Source organism: Mytilus californianus, unplaced genomic scaffold, assembly GCF_021869535.1.
Source record: "Mytilus californianus isolate M0D057914Y unplaced genomic scaffold, xbMytCali1.0.p SCAF_20, whole genome shotgun sequence".
In the NCBI taxonomy this organism is placed as follows: domain Eukaryota; kingdom Metazoa; phylum Mollusca; class Bivalvia; order Mytilida; family Mytilidae; genus Mytilus; species Mytilus californianus.
The window spans coordinates 4587799-4606205 of NW_026262669.1; the positions used below are offsets into that span (position 1 = coordinate 4587799).

General features: G+C 32.3%; 1 protein-coding gene across 1 annotated transcript in view; it reads right to left on the reverse strand.

Annotated features, from left to right (window-relative positions):
- LOC127731811 (E3 ubiquitin-protein ligase TRIM71-like) overlaps nucleotides 1–14750 on the reverse strand; it is a 60271-nt gene extending 45521 nt beyond the window's left edge. The window contains exons 1-3 of the mRNA XM_052240650.1: nucleotides 13939–14750; nucleotides 13451–13507; nucleotides 10283–10348 (exon numbers count right to left, since the gene is read on the reverse strand). Of these exons, the coding sequence (XP_052096610.1) occupies nucleotides 10283–10348; nucleotides 13451–13507; nucleotides 13939–14705 (890 nt within the window). The 5' untranslated portion in view covers nucleotides 14706–14750. The remainder of the gene's footprint in view (nucleotides 1–10282; nucleotides 10349–13450; nucleotides 13508–13938) is intronic.
- Nucleotides 14751–18407: the final 3657 nt, after the last annotated feature.

The window sequence follows — 18407 nt, forward strand, 5'->3', positions numbered from 1 at the left end:
AGAGACCTCGTTTGTTCTCAACCCAGTTAAGTTTGAAGTTTAATTACATTTCCATTCACACATTTGAATGTATTTTTGTTCAGTTTATGATACAACTTGTAAGCAGGTAAATAAATTTATCTCAAATATGACAAAGGAACGTTCACATCCGGAATAATTCCACAGACAAAAACATAAAAATGTGAAACATTACAGCTCACCATATGGTTTTGAGTAAAAGCCTATACCTTATGAAAATATTCAGTGGAGATACAAGGATTATAATTTAGTACGACAGACGCAATCTTTGTTTATATCAAAGCCTCGTTGGATCTCCATTTAAATACAAAATTGAAGAGCATTTTAAAGCAATCATTGCAAAAAAAAAAAATGAGACCTATACGGCCAAGGTCATCTATGCCTTAAAGTACAAAGTCTTCTAGAGCTTTGAATAAACTTTGTAAACAGTTAATTTATAAAATGACCGTATCAATAATATTTCAATTCAAATCAGAAGTACTGTCTATTGGACTGGTGATACTTTAAGGAACGAAATATCGACCACAGTCGCATAAAAAAGTTATTTTAAAAACACCAGGACACCTGTATTATAATTTGGTAAAGCAGACACGCGATTGTTTACAAAATACAAATCGGCTAATAAGTGAAAAAATGGCATTAACTGTCTGCGAAAAGCATGATCTTATACTGTACTTAACTATAGATTTCGATAAGAGATATGACCATACGTGTTATGGATACCAATACCTATATCAATAACAAAATGTGGTATGATTACCAAACAGACAACAATCCACTAGAGATGAAACGAAAAGCATGATCATATACTGTGTTAACTATAGATGTCGATAAGATATATGACCATACGTGTTATGGATAACAATACCTATATGAAGAGGATGATCATATACTGTGTTAACTATAGACTTCGATAAGATATATGACCATACGTGTTATGATTACCAAACAGACAACAATCCACTAGTGATGAAACGAAAAGCATGATCATATACTGTGTTAGTATGTCTAGTTACGTATTAAATGTGTGAAACAAAATGAATGTTAGTCATTCCGAAGGTAAATGATAACCTTTACGATTATTTTTATTCAGGAAAACCAAACGTTTACATGGATCGTTTGTCTATTTATGAGCATTATATACGACATAACTATATTAACTATAACTATAGTAAGGATGTTCTCTTCTATTTATCATCATTTGAATGGTTATTTATATATGTGAGGGCGAACTCACAGTAAGGCATTCAAATTTTCAAAACAAGGCCAAAGCTGAGATGCGGTAAATTGAAAACAATGATACCAATTAATTCAACCTGACAAAAGTGCATAAGCTGTATGAGCTAAGCACAAGAAAAGGTTGATCAGAAAATATTCAAGTTATAATTTAGGTTATATTTTAAAAATTAGTTACAAAAAACCGAGTCATTATTTACGTTTATAAATTTATCTGAATGTTCACCTGTATTTGATTAGACATTTGATAGAAACGTTTTGAAATAATCTTAAAAGTATAAAAAAAAAATTTAATAACAATACGATCTCAATATTACCTTCTCCTTTTAAAAGTATTTTTTTAACAAAATCCCGTATCAATCAAAATATGATATGAGGCATTCGTTCTGCCTGACATTTCATATTTAACTAAATCGAAAGGGTTGTTACGTATGGCGTATGTATTATATTAAGAATGACGATATCTGTATGTTTCTCATATACGAATAGGTTGTATATTTTTACTTCTATTGCGTCTTTATCTACTGAAAATTTTATATTTTCCTAATGGTAATAAAAACACTACATACAAAATTTACTGTATACTTATCTGTTTGGTACAAAACACTTACAATGCACTGAAAAATAAAATAAAAATACAAGTTTAAATAAATATAAAAAAAAAACACCACTTCATCAATCTTAAAAAAATATGATCAATATATTGTTTTGAAGTGTTTATGGCTTTAAAGGTGAAACTGCATTTTCTTAGACGTGATAGTTTATAAAGAGAAATAAATGTATTCAGCTTTTATTAAAGAAGACAATAACATATCGTTTATTTTCATTATATTATAATCAAACTTTGGGGGGAATAAAGGTGCAATACCACCAAATAATAGTACGTCACATCCCGTGCATACGAAAAAGGGTGGAAAAAAAATATTCCCTTGACTTTGACAGTTGACGGAAATTAATCCTTTAATTTCATTGCAGTGAAAAAATTCTGAGTCATCAACATATATCTTGGGTGTTTCAAAGCACCATCCTTATTATATTTGGTGTTTCAATAAAGTATTTTAAAACTTGAAGTAATATTGTTACTAAAGCTTGTAAACAGAAAAGAAAATGGTGGACATTTGATTGGTTAACTTACAGTGATGGTTATTATTTTATATGCAATGAAAAGTAATGTGAAATGTTGTCTGTAGTACTGAACAGGATAAAACTTTACTCATGCCAAGTATTTCTTTATTTGAAACAAAGATAAATTCTGCACAATTTTTTGAAAAGTGCAAATTTAACAAACACTAATAGGGGAAAGTCAATGGTAGTATTACACCTAAAGACATCTTACAATTAATATCAGATTTGTTTACATATGATTAATGAAGCCCAAAGTATGAAAAACAACAACATTGAAATATTTCAGAAGTTACAAGGAAAACATAAAATACAGCAAAAACAATCATAATTTAGATATAATTTAAAACTTAATCTCAAAAACATCAATGCATACAATTTATAAAATATAGTAAACATATTGTTGTAAAAGAAGTGCAGATGTCTGTCAAGTTAAATTAATCATATCAACACAGGCCTCATAAAGGATAGTATGTGTAAAGTAACACTATCAGGTATGCTCGATTTTTATAGTAAACTGAGTTTAGAGAAATTAAGCCATTTAAAGACGTCGTATCATTTGATTTGATATGCTTGTTGAAGCTTACATAATTTAGTACTTCAATAACTACATAATTACATTTGTTTAATAGTTGTTAGCAAGTTGCAAGTTTGATACTTAGATATAGCAAATTGAATAATGATAAAAGAGAGTAAATTTCTCTTTAGTATTTCCTCTTTCAAAATCACTTAGTGCGAACAATATCTAGATTGAAACATATTTAATGGATGCTCAAATTTCGTTAATTCAATAAGGAGAGGGAAATCAAGCAAGAAACAAAAATCGAGGATTCGCATGATCTCCAACAGGAGCTAGTCGGCGTGCGTCAATGGGACAACTGATACCTGATATGCATGATCTCCAACAGGAGCTAGTCGGCGTGTTTCAATGGGACAAATGATACCTGATATGCATGATCTCCAACAGGAGCTAGTCGGCGTGCGTCAATGGGACAAATGATACCTGATATGCATGATCTCCAACAGGAGCTAGTTGGCGTACGTCAATGGGACAAATGATACCTGATATGCATGCATCACTTGCAATGCCAGTCCATACTTAGTCAAAACGTCACTATCGGGAATACGACACAATCGGTAAATGTAAAGACCAGACGACTGTTCGTATATACAAAGCTCTAAGACAACCAACATATCTCGTTAGTTAGTTGAGAACCAACGAACAGATCAATCAATCTGTGATTGTAACTGTCAACTTCTGTAATGTCGAATCAGTATGTTAGTGCTGAGAAATTGAAAGTTGAAATCGTTTGTCATATATTCTAGATTGTGTCAATTTTGAAAAAAATCTCAAGATATGAAGCAGATCTGTTACTTTCGGTATATGAGGTGTAAGCAAACGCGGAAATGTGGGTTATTGAATTACAAAACATCGTCGATATTTCCGATTATGGAATCAAATAACTTTGCAAGGTGTTTTTCATCATTTTCTTTGAGATGATTTTGTAAATAAAGTTATGCCTAATGTGCTTATAGTTGGATTAAACATACATAGCAGGAGGTGCAAATCCTGCAATGTTCTCCTGTGTTATACAAACACATCTGACACTTAGGCAAAACATGTGAATGACATTATTTATTTTATTTTCTTAAGTTTTGTGCTCGAGTACCCTTTGATATACAAACAAAGTGATGTAATATGATTGCCAATAAAAAAACTAGTCAAATGACGTGGATAAAAATTATATGTCGCTGTACGGCCTTTAACAATGAGAAAACCTATTCCCCATAGCCAGTTATACAATGAATATTCAACTTGTAAAACCAGGTTTGTATGTGTGCAACACATCTCACAATTTTACCTTTTGCACGAACTTTATGATTGCTTCATTAGATATGTGGGTTTTTTTTTATTCCTATACAAAGCAAGGATTATTTTGTTGTCGAAGAATACCAGCCGAGAGATTAAAAAAACAAAAGGTAAGTTAAAACGCTTTTTGGCAATTACATTATTTGCAAACAAATGCTAAAAATATTTAGAAACCTTCTCCTTTTAAAAGTATTGATTTGATCAAAATACCGTATCAATACGCATATGATATGAAGGATTCGTTCTACCTGACATTTTACATTTACTAAATCGAAAGGGTTGTTACTTATGGCGTATGTATTATATTAAGAATGACAATATCTCTATGATTCTCAAATACGAATAGGTTGTATTTTTACTTCTATCTAATTGCGTCTTTACTACTGAAAATCTTATATTTTTTAATAATTTTAATAAAAATACAAAAATTACTGTATACTTATCTGTTTGGTACAAAACACTTACAGTGAACTTTAAAATGAAAATAAAAATACAAGTTTAAATAATAAATTTTTTTGCAAACAAACTCTTAAAGACAAAAGCGGACAACTTAACTTTGAACTCATGATCCATCCCGAATAAAATAAAATAAAACAACGCTACCTTGTTCATTTATATGATTTTTAGGTTAAAAGCAACTATACGCACAGAATTCATTTGGTTTTTTTTCACAGTTTGAAAGAAGAAAAAGGTTGATTTAGAAGAAAAAACATGGTTATAAAATACAAATAATTACACCATAACTAACAAAATTCTATATTAATATTCGTGTAATAGTTAGAAAATACATCAAATATCACCATAACAAACTTAATGCAAATTTCATAGTGTATTTTTAGAAATTTAACTGTGACGTCACTTTTCATGGCGTTGATACATTCGTGTGACGCACAGTTCATTATTTTGTGCTGTATTTGTGTTCTGTCGTAAATTAATTTTAGGTGTTCGTTGTTATTCTGTGGTTTAAATGTTGAAATGGACTATTATACTATTTATCTATGTATTTCTATGTCCTGAATGTTCTTGCATTTATTTGTACTTTATTCCTGTCACGTAATGTTGTCATTTTAGAGGATTTTTGAACATTGCTATATAAGCCGAAGGTTTGGCTAGCCATAAAACCAGGTTCAATCCACTATTTTGTTCTTAAAATATCCTGTACCAAGTCAGGAATATGGCAATTATTATCACATAGTCCGTTTTTATGTATGTTGGCGTTTGTTTTTATAGCAGTCCAATGTTTCTGTTGTTCCGTTTTGTCTCCTCTTATAGTTAATGTGTTTCCCTCAGTTTTGGTTTGTGACTTGGATTTGTTTTCGCTTAATCGATTTATGACCATTGAACAGCGGTATACTAATATTGCCTTAATTTAAGATAAACTTGGACGTTATTAGCGTAATTATTTCCCTGGATTGATCCTTTTTTGTAGAATTCAAATATTGATACAGGTTAAGAGGAAACATTTGATATATTAATGTATGTATTATTGCAAATGTTAAGACGATACATGACAATTTTGAATATTGATAATGTTCCAAACAAGGCAACAATGCGTTTTTATTTAAATTTCATATAAAGTATTTCTTAATGTATTGCAGACAGGTTGACGACATAATGAAAAACAACATCGGTCTGACAATTAAATTGGAATACGTATACCATGGGGTTTATATCTACTTATTCAGATGGGAACCTAGTTTTCTTGTTTATTACCAGTATACTAGATGTCAATTCTTCATTTTTTTAAAAGACATTTTAGACAAGATACAAGGGGGCACTGGAAAATCCAACAAAAACATACAACACCATGGCAAATAAATAAACCATAAAAGGACAAACAACAATAACAAAACTATACAAAGAAAACTAAGACCTAGCATCCGTCGTGTTGGTCATGAAAATATCCATTGTAAGTCTTTTGTGGTAAAATAGGAAAGATGGTTGTTATGACAAGTGGAATATATTCATAGTTATATGGAATACAAATATTTCAAATATGTCAACCAAACTATGATCGGGTCCGCAAAGCCATTTCAGGGATGCCACTATGATCGCGTCCGAAAAGCCATTTAACATCTTTAAGGAATGCCACTAACATTAGTATTAGTCAAACACCTCAACATTGAATTGAATGACCGGAGCACATAAACAAATCTGAATCATGGTAATATATACCTTTATCATAAAGGTTGTGCATCAAAGATGTCTGTATTTAAAGGTCATTGTTAAATAGTTTGTCTATAGTTACGGGGTGTCTATTATCCGAACGAGCATAGTGTTTAAATATATTTCAAAACCATGTCTGTAGTAAATGACTGTTTTGACTATTTGTCACTTACAATAAACGTAGATAATACTTACTAATCAGATCTCTTTTCCTTTCTGAAAGACGAAACAGATCAATGGTGTCAGTTTCACATGTATAAGTGACAGATTACCCAACAAATATACTGAGAGATGTGTTGTCGTTTACTCAGATAGCATTTCCAAAGCAAAACAAATGATTTCGAATAAAATGTGGTTGATTTACTTCATTTTACCACCTATTTTTGAATTATATTGTGAGTTAACCACTCAAAATCGTTATGGACAAAGATAACATTATTATGATAACATTAACAGCATTACATTTTCTGCATCAGACGCGCATTAAGACAATTAATGTTTCTTAGGTAATAATTGAGACAGATGTAGAAGCATTTGCCAGGCGTCTTTGTTTGAAAGAACATTTCAATAGACAACAGAAGAAAAATCTAAAAGAAGCCGAAATGAATGAATCTGATTATGAGAGTGATGAAGGAGACATATGCATCCCAGAATTTAAAAATAAAAGTACATGGAATCCACCTAAAAGCAAAAACGATAATTTGGAATCATGTATTACATCAGTCAAAGCTGAAGTCAGATCTTCAATCAGTGGTAAACAAGTGCGAAATATTTCAAAGTCAGAAAGCCAAGCCATGATAAACTTAAAAGACCGTGATGACATTGTTATCAAACAAGCGGACAAAGGAAGTGCCGTTGTTGTGATGAACAAGGCAGACTATATCGAAGAAGGGAATCGTCAGCTCTCCAACACTAATTTTTTTAAAGAATTAACATGTGATCCAACCAAAGAAATCAACAACAAAAATAATGACATCCTCTCAGAAATGAATAAAAATAAACAAATTGATGACGATACGTATGGTTATCTACGCCCAGACGAAACTTGCACAGCCAGTTGATTTTACTTACTTCCAAAACTCCATAAAGAAGGGATTCCAGGGAGACCTATATTATCAGCTAATGGCCATCCCACCGAAAAAAATTCAGAATTTGTTGATTACCACCTTAGACCACATGTTAGACAACTGCCATCTCATATTCAAGATACAACTGACTATTTGAAAAAAAATGAATTCCTTAAGTCCTTTACCTAATGACACAATTTTGGTTTCGATGGATGTGTGTTCTTTATACACAAATATTCCAAAAGATGAAGGAATAGCCGCGTGTGAAAAAGTATGGAACACTCGAAAGGATAAACATCCACAAACTGACTGTCTAGTTCAATTGCTCAAGCTAGTGCTTGAAAATAACAACTTTATTTTCAACGACAAGCACTTTTTTACAGATTGACGGAACTGGTATGGGAACAAAAATGGCACCTTCTTTTGCCAACATTTTTATGGGGGATCTTGAAGAACGCATCCTTTTGAGTGTGCCATACAAACCCTTGTCATGGCTCCGTTTTATTGATGATATTGACATGAAATGGAACGATACTGCAGAACATTTACAAGATTTCTTAGATCATTGTAATCAGTTCCATCATTTAATTAAATTTACATCTGAATTTTCAAGCGATAAAATTGCTTTTCTCGACACCACCACATTTGTAAAAAACGGGGTCATTACAACTGATCTCCACACAAAGAAAACTGATAAACACTAGTTCCTTTCTCCAAAAAGTTGTCACCCGAAACACTACTCCAGGAGCATACCTTCCAGTCAAGCCATCAGACTAAAGCGAATTTGCTCCTCGGAATCCAAACTCAACTATCGTTTGGGACAACTAAAAAAACAACTAAAATCAAGAGGATACAAAAGCAAAAACATCACAGACGCTTTTGATAAAGCCCAAGAAAAAGATCGAGATATCCTCATGGAATACAAAGATAAGACGACCCGCGCAGATATAATTCCGTTTGTTGTCACCTTCCATCCCGATTTGACAAATATTTCATCTACTATCCGCAAGCACTGGCGTCTTATCGAAAATGACTCTTCCTTAAAAGAAATTTTTCCATCACCTACTGTTATTGCCTATCGCAGACCCAAAAATCTCAAAGACATACCTGTCACATCTAAAGTAAAGAAACAAGAGACTTCTAAAATTGGGTGTTACAAACAATGCGGAAGAACCAATTGTAAGTGCTGTAAAGTCGCCAACACTGACTCTTTCAGCAGCACAATAACAAAGCAGCGATACAACATCTATGTTACATCTAATTGCAAAACGGAAAAAAGGATTTATATTCTTACTTGTGGAACTTGCAAGCTGCAGTATGTTGGTGAAACAGAAACGAAATTCAACATCAGACTTAACAATCACCGGTCTTTTTATACAAAAGGAAGAAACTGTCCAATTACGAGACACCTCTTAAGAACAGGGCATACTTTTGAAAATATCCCCTTTCAAATAATTGAGGTAAACCAAAATTGGGACTCCCAAAGAAGAAAACAGAGAGAAAGGTTCTGGATGCATCAGCTACGTACTCTTGAAACTGATGGACTTAATGAGAGAGATGAAAAAACAGTTCTACCCAAAACCAAAGGAATAAATCCTGAACTTCATTCTATTTAACTAAAACAACTATTTGTTTTGATTTAAGAATTGCTTTGTACAATAAGCGGCAAAAATATTTGTCTAGACAATTTACAAACATAGATTTTTTATAGAACATCAATAAATTTTGTTAAACTTTTACTCAAATTTTGTGTAGTTCAAGCTAACAATAAGCGGCAACAGTATTTTTCTAGACAATTTACAAACATATATATTTTATAGAACATCAATAAATTTTGTTAAACTTTTACTCAAATATTGTGTAGTTCAAGCTGCAAAAATATTTTTTTGTCATGCATCCGATTTCACCTTGAGAGATGCACATGCCCGATGAAGCTAATTTATTTAGCGAAATATTGCGTGAATAATATAAAATATAAGAACTAATTTTATAACACTCATTAGTGTGTTAAAGTTACATTCTTAGGCACTTATATAATTTAATGTAGTAACTGCATCAGTTTATTTAAAAACTGATCCACGCCTAGATAGATTGAATGTTGATTTTTGCTATTTTTAGACACTATATATATATATACATAATTACTCTAAATACCAGCACAATTATGTTAAATCTGCAAATTTGCGGAAGCAAATTTGTGTTCTTCCCCAGCCGGGATTCCAACTCATGTAATTGGGATATCGTGACAACACTACCTGCACTGTGTCCAGCGTTCTAGACCACAGGGCCACCTAGACTGAACTAAACATTTAGCTTTCGGTGGCCTTGTGTTACCTTTCCTCGTCAGTAGGATCTAGAGTTGTAACACAGTAAATGATATATTAGGCATGAAGATGGAATTGATTGCAGATTAGCTAAATTATCTGTCGTAACGGATCGTAAGATGTAGTCACAGAAAGTACGTCTAAACTAGGTCGAGCATGGTTCAGACTTGATCGAGAATAGTTCAGACACATATGAAACGGTTCAGTACTGGTAGAGTATAAGTTCATAGATATAAGAAGATGTGGTATGAGTGCCAATGAGACAACTCTCCATCAGACTGTTAAGTATGGTTCACACTACGCTCGAGTAATATCAAGTAAGTTCCACACCAAGTCAGACTGGTCGAGTAAAAATCAGTATACAGTCGAGTAAAGATATAGGCCATTTCAGATTTTTCTGGTTTGTAGTGTATGTTGCTAATATAATATAAATATACATATTTACGTCATGTCCATAAAAACAATATTAAGGAACTTACCCACACCCGTTACATCTGTACAGGTATTTTCCTTCCTCTTTTGGTTTCGTATCCTGTTCGTAATCACTTTAATGAACAACACAATTGATTAAAATAAAATTAAACTCTTTTTAAGTTCACGATATAAACACAAGGTAGCAATGAATTAATGACATTCTTATTTATATCCGAAATCCTTATAGAACTATTTCTGTGTTGCTTCGGCTTACATATAATACGTTGTTCGGCTGTGCCTTTTTTATGTGCTGATTTAGGTTGTTTTACGTATTTGTTTTTATTCTGTAGTTAGTCACCACTTCGGCGTTAACACGTATATTTATTATATAGTCATTTTTATAAATTTACTGTTTGCAAAAGTATGAATTATTCTAAACACTAAGAATTTTCTTATCCAAGGCATATAACCTTAGCCGTATTTGTCACAACTTATTGGAACTTTTGGTCCTCAATGCTCTTCAACTTTGTACTTGTTTTAGCTTTCGAACTTCTTTCATCTGGGCATCACTGATGGGTCTTGTGTAGACGAAACGCGCGTCTGGCGTATTAAATTATAAGCCTGGTACCTTTTGATAGCTATTATTTGTGTGTGTCTCTGTCCTGTATGTTCTCCCATTTATGTGTATTGTAGTCCTGTCATGTAATCTTGTCATTTTAATGTTATATTAACATTGCCATAAAAGCGGGAGGTTTGGCTAGCCACAAAACCAGGTTCAATCCACCATGTTTTCTTAAAATGTCCTGTACCAAGTCAGGAAAATGGCCATTGTTATATTATAGTTCGTTTCTGTGTGTGTTGTATTTTAGTGTTGTGTTTCTGTTGTGTCGTTGTTCTCCTCTTATATTTGATGTGTTTCCCTCAGTTTTAGTTTGTAACCCGGATTTGTTTTTTTTCTCAATCGATTTATGAATTTCGAGTAGCGGTATACTACTGTTGTCTTTATTTTGCATATACTTTTCCTCCATTTCCCCGTCTTTCTTTTTTTAATTGAAGAAGCTATATATAAAGGCAATAGTAGTATACCGCTGTTCAATAGTCATAAATCGATGTAACTGAAACAAATCCGGGTCACAAACCAAAACTGAGGAAAACACATCAACCATGAGGGGAAACAAAACGGAACAACAGAAACACTGAACTGTTACATAAACAAACGCCAACATACATAAAAACGGACCATGTGATAACAATTGCCATATTCCTGACTTGGTAAGGACATTTTAACACAAAACGATGGGGTGAACCTGGTTTATGGCTAGCCAAACCTCCCGTTTATATAGCAATGTTAAAAATACCACTAAAATGACAACATTACGTAACAGGAATACTGTGGATTCATTTATTTTCGTGGGTATCAATTTTCGTGGATTTTTTAAAACTTGCATATTCGTGGATATTTGATTTCGTGGTTTTGCCAATATCTGTATACTAAGCCTATTGAAAATATGTTTTTCGTTGTACATTTTAATTCGTGGTTCACCTGTTTCCACGAAACCCACGAAAATTGGTATCCAACGAATAATAATGAATCCACAGTAAAGTACCAATAAATGCAAAAACATTCAGGACAGAGAAATGCATAAACAAACAATACAATAGCCCATCCCAACATGTAAACCACATAATAACAACGAACACCTAAAATGAATTTACGACAGAACACAATTACAGCACAATAGAATAATGAACTGTGCGTCACACGAATGTATAAACGCCATAAAAAGTGACGTCACAGATAAATTTCTAAAAATACAATATGAAATTGGGACTAAGTTAGTGATGGTGTTATTTGATGTATTTTCTAACCATTACAAGAATAATAATATAGAATTGTGTTACATATGATTATTCCAAACAATATAAAAATAACTGGTAGTGTTCTGTTAAGTTCATTCAATGATAATATAGAAACGAAACAATTTAACTAACTTCCTTCGCTATTCGTGAATGTTATTGCTAAAGTCGTTGACCACTTAATCAACAGTCGATTGTGATTGTGACTGCTAAAGTCGTTGAACCCTTTATCAACAGTCGATTGTGAATGCGACTGCTAAATTCGTTGACCCCTTCATTAAAAGTCGATTGTGAATGTGACTGCTGAAGTCGTTGACCCCGTTATCAACAGTCGATTGTGAATGTGACTACTGAAATCGTTGACCCCTTTATCAACAGTCGATTGTGAATGTGAATGCTAAAGTCGTTGAACCCTTTTTAACAGTCGATTGTGATTGTGACTGCTAAAGTGATTCACCCCTTCATCAACAGTCGATTTTGAATGCGGCTGCTGAAGTCGTTGACCGCTTTACCAACAGTCTATTGTGAATGTGACTGCTAAAGTCTTTGACCCCTTTATCAACAGTCGATGGTGAATGTTACTGCTGAAGTCGTTGGACCCTTCAGCAAACAGTCGATTTTAGTTAATCTTGTTAATCGAGGATATTTTAAAAAGAGGTGGAAAATATCAAAGAGGACATTCAAACTCATACGTCGAAGACATATGGGGAACAATATGGCAAATAATGAAAATTGACGAAAGGACAAACAACAGTTAACATAACACTACAATTAAAAGAAGACTGCGCAACATGACTTGAAAATGTCGTTTGGTGTACTTAGCTTATACTATGCACAATTTGCCTTACTAGTGCGGATAATTATGATGAATGCCTTTTACATTCAATATCATGGTTATATCGTAAATTTAAAGTATCAATAGGTTCTAAAACTTCATGAAAATAATTTACGTTATACGTTTGCATATCATGATCAGTATTAGTCACTTAAACACAATCGTGCTTGGGTTAGTGCTTGCTAACGTATTCAACGCATTACAAATGACTTTGTAGAAGATGTAAATCAAAGCAAAACAAAATATTAAGAATAGAAATATGATTCAAGAAAAATAAGCAAATACAGCTTTAAAAAACAGCTACTTAGAAACAATGTAATGAAGTTAAGTACTAGTAAAATTGTCAACAGTTAAACGGTGCACTGGTTTACACAATATAGGATACAAATTGAATCAGAATTGTGGATAGAGGGGCTTCATTACGTAAACATATAAGGTATACATGAAAATAATGTGCGCTTCACTTCAACATTTGAAGAAATGTTTACATTGTCATAAGCGTAAATTTAACACTGTAAAATATACAAACATATTGCCCTACCTCTTTGATTTAGGTAATTCTTTCTCTCTGTTTCCGGTATATTGTGTACGTACTTCACTGTCAAAATAAAATGAAATGTTTACATATGTTTCCTTAAAACAAAACGTTTTAATAATGAGAAAAACGGATGTACCAGTTTGAAACAAATATTCCTGAATTACTTCATTAGTTTACGTAGTGTCGAGTGGATTGTTAATATAATTTAAAATGTACATTGTCAAAGACAACATGTTTATTTACTGGAGTACATTGTTCATCCATTATAAACAATACATTGTTAATGACCACATCTTTCTATTTGATAAATTGTCTCCCCTGCAATTGTCATAAGATTAAATCAAGAAATACATTGATATCTAAAAACAGAATTTTGATTATGCAAGAATACTTGTCACAATCAAATAATATAGATATATTAAAGCTTCTAGTACGACTGCAAAATGCAGTCGTCAAAATAATTCTTTTCTCAGGTATTTCCATGGATGTACCTTATTTTGAATGTGCCAAACAGCTGTTTGATGTCGTTATTTGTTGCGGACTTAGCAGTAAACTGTATGTTAGGAAACTCAGGTATAGGCTCTATCGTCAGTTTTTCAATGTCATCTGTAAGCTTTTGGAGAGACTGTAACAATTTCCCGTCGTTTCGTGTTTTGTCGAGTTCATATATCTTCTTGTCTGAGTCGCTTATCGTCTTCAAATCCATTTTAGTATCTGCTATGATCTTTGTCAATTTGTCCTTTTCCTTCCTGAATTGATCCTTGACCGATGCAATCATCTCTGCGATGCATTTATCAACCATATCCTTTATTTTCGTACCTTCTTCTGTAATAGCTTTGACTACTACATCCACATTCACATCAAATGCCTTTAAACCTTCTTCCAACTTTTTCATGTTTTCGGTTGTCTCATTTACCTTTCTATCGAGATCATTTTTGTTCTTCTCTTTCAGCTGTGATATGATGTCTTTTAGCTTGGAAAAGGCATGCCCTGTGTGACTTCCGGTCACACAACTACTGCACACTGCTACGTTACATGTATTACACACAAAACTTACGTCTTCATTGTGTTCCTTGCATTTTGATTTACCTTCCGGGATTACGTCTGAAGCAGACTGAAACTGGTGAGTTTTTGATATCTTCTGCCTATTATGAAAGGTTTTACAATTTGCACAAAAGTATTGCTCACACTCCAAGCAGTAATGGGATCCTGGAGCACTGACACAAATCTCACATGTCTTAGATGCTGCCTGTGCCATTTTGTCGCTTGTCGTCTACACTGTACAATAAACAGGTAAGGTAGATAACCAATGACAACACTGTTCTAAATTTAAATCAATAACGGTTATATATGTATGTCGTGTATTTAAAGGTTGAAGATTGACAATTGTTTTATTTGCTAGTGTTTATTGATGATATGAATTATTGACCTAGGTTTTTGACTTATTAATCATAATAAAGATCAACAAAAGAAGTATAATAATATCCTAATAATAACTGGTGTATGTAAACATAGACATATCGCACTGGGGGAAACTTTAAATTGTAAGTCAGATGTGTACGATATCATAAATAAATTGTAAGTCCATACACAGACTTCACATAGTAAAAGTTTTCTTTTATACGCGAGTCCTAGTGTTTTGATATTTATTTATTTATCTCAAATGAAAGTATAGATTAAACTTAAGGTGATCTGAAGTCTTATTTAATCATATCTGCTCAAAAATATGACTTAATGGTTATCGATTTGCATTTGTTATTACTGTGATATTAGCTGTTACCAATTATAAAAACAAGAGATACGTATACAGGATACCTATGAAGGTCACACACATCTCTGAAAAAAAACAACAAATAGCATAGCTATACGTTTTAAAGGATTCAAAATATCCAAATATATATTTTGAAGTTGCTGAGGGTAAATTGTCATCAAACAAGGAAGCATACCTATATACATGATAGGAAAACAACTGTATATCTATATAGGTCTATAAGTAAATAAATACCATGATTCTCATTGGCGAAAAATTAAATATATAAAATTAATTAATCGATTACTTTGTTTTACAACTTGTCGAGAGTGAGACTTTGGATATTTCAGGAAGGTCAGCAGTTCTAGCTTTACAATTAGTACCTTCGAATCCATCCTACATGGAATATCAATGCTTTAGAAAAAGGAGAATTATAATCACTTATCATTAGGTCAATAAACAATGTCAACAACATGGTGAAATCTTCGAAAAAACAAACATCACTAACAACACATTATATAGAACACTTAATGTTTAGCAACATGAACCGAATGAGGAACCCGAGGTGAAACATCATTATTTTAATTTCATGTTATTTCAATTTCATGTTGAAGTAATGTATTTATGGAAGAAGGTGTAAAGAAGGCATTATTCTAAAACCAAACGTAGACTCATGACATTGCTATTTTGTTTTTATAGAGAAAAGGGAAACTAATTTTCATTCTAACGGTTGCTTTATAGGTCAAAGTTGAAATATATTTTTAGATATTCCATATACAGTTATTACTAGCCTATCAACACTTTGGATGTGCGTCGATATCCGATACGGTAAGGAGAGTCCGACTCTTGTCTTAATTGATTCTGTATGGATGCTGTCGCTTCCCCCATCAACAAAACCTGACGGCAATAGTATAGCCAAGAGTTATATGTTGGCGTTAAGCAAAAACAATATCTCAAACAATAAGCAGTTGGACCAGCAATACTGTAATACACTATGTACTGATTTCTTTTGTCAACATTTAGAGACATATGGCTTATCTCAATTTTTTAAACCAGGATACTGCTTTTAAATTCTATAATTGTATACAATTGTACAAATAAACATCCTATTAATCTGTGTACCTTCTAAAAGTTCACAAACTGTATATTTTAACAGAACAAATAAAGTCTTTATCTCCCTTGAGGTTTATAATTATATATATAAACTGGCCAAATAAAGATTCTTTTAAGTTCCATTCATGCAAATGAAATTATATTATATCTGAGGTTTTAAAATCAATTAAAGCGTGTTTTGCATTGCAAACACAAATTACAGGTTTAATTAGGTGAAACGTTATGTATTTAATATATAACCTTTACTGCATTCCATTGTAATGGTGTATGTTTTCATACTGGAGAATAAAATCTGGAGGATTTAGATTGGCTTCATGTGTTTTTCAGCAGAGTTTATAAAAATTAATGAAACACAGAACTAATACATGTGTTTAATCATTCATCGACGTTATCAAGTAAGCTAGTAACATTTAACATTTCACACACATTCGCAGGTAAAATTCACAATAACCTGTAAAGATAACTCGCGTTTTTTAAATGGCAAATTTGATAAAAAAAAAACACAAATGGATTTTAAACACACTGATTTATAAAATACACAGTTTGACGTTTATCAGTTATAATTATAAATATCTTGTAGCCTGCATTCCTTTTCATGTTCAAAATTATAGTTATTGATCCATTTTATTATTTCATAAGGTGTTTCTGTTTGTTGAATACAACTATTTATCAACAAAATGTTTCGACTGAAGATATGGATTAAAAAAAGATCAACTAGTAATGTATGCTAAAAGAAAGACCGCCATGTTATATGCTATAATAACTGTGAGGGAAGAATATACCGGGACTTGAGGGATCAAATGTAGAAAATGTAGTTAGTAAAATTATTTAAAAGTAAAAAAAGAAAACAAATCTGAACTGCTGTTTAATAGCCTAGGTTTTCAAAAATGCATGTTCAATTATGTTGTTTTAACAAATATATAACAACTAACGATGTTTACGGTTAAAAGGCACAGCACACACCGTAAAACATAGTGTCTGGTTCACATTGTTTTTCGTCGGGTGAATCAATTCGATTGTTCCATTGTAGACCGTTTGTTGTTGAGTGACATTACCTGCAACGAAACGGTTACTTTTAATACGTTATATGATCATTTGTGACTGATATTTCAACGAGTTCTGGTATCTCATTTCCAAGTGGACTCAATATAAAGGAAATGAAATGATCTGCTTTGTGTTTTGATCTTTAACTCGATATTGACACACATTGATTACTTTATGACAAACGTAATGATTTCAACTTTCTAGTTACCAACTTCCAATTTATCAGCAGTCAGTTTCAATTGACACGTTACGATTGTGTTTAATCATGCTATACAGACTCTATTGTACGAATTGGTACACTATATAAATCACCATTCAGTTCTAAACATAATTGTAAATAAAAACCGAACAAAAAAGTCTAAGCCCGTATTCATGGCATATCTCTTTTCAGCTCTATAATTCAATATATAAACAGAACATATAATATTCGTTACGCCTGAATACCTCTTTTAAGTCCTATAGTAAAATATAGAAAAAGAACAAAAAACAATCGTTAAGCCTGTATACCACTTTTCAATTCTATTACACAGGCAAATGTTGTTCACTTGAATTTCTCATTTCACGTGAAAGTCAAATAAAATTCACGTGAGTTTCACATGAATTTCACGTGAATTTTTGCTCACGTGAATTTTTCATGTGAATTTAACGTGTACAGTTTTCACGTGAAATTCACATGCAATTCACGTGAAATTCACATGATCTGACTTACGGGAATTTAACGTGAACTTGTTAACGTGAAACTCATGTGAAATTCATCTGTATTTCACATAAACTTTTTTTCACGTGAAATTCACGTGATCTGACTCGCATGAAATTCACATGATTTGACTCACGTGAATTTCACATGATCTGACTAACGTGAAATTCACGTGAAATTCATTTGATCTGACTGAGGCTAATTTTTTATATAATGTGCTTACGTGGTTGGTTTTGCACAAGATACAATCACTGTTTAAAGTAAATAAGTGTGTGCACTAATTATTGCCATTTTGACATAATCGTCAAAATGCAAAAATAATTATTGAAGAAGAATTAGAATGAGAATATAAATAT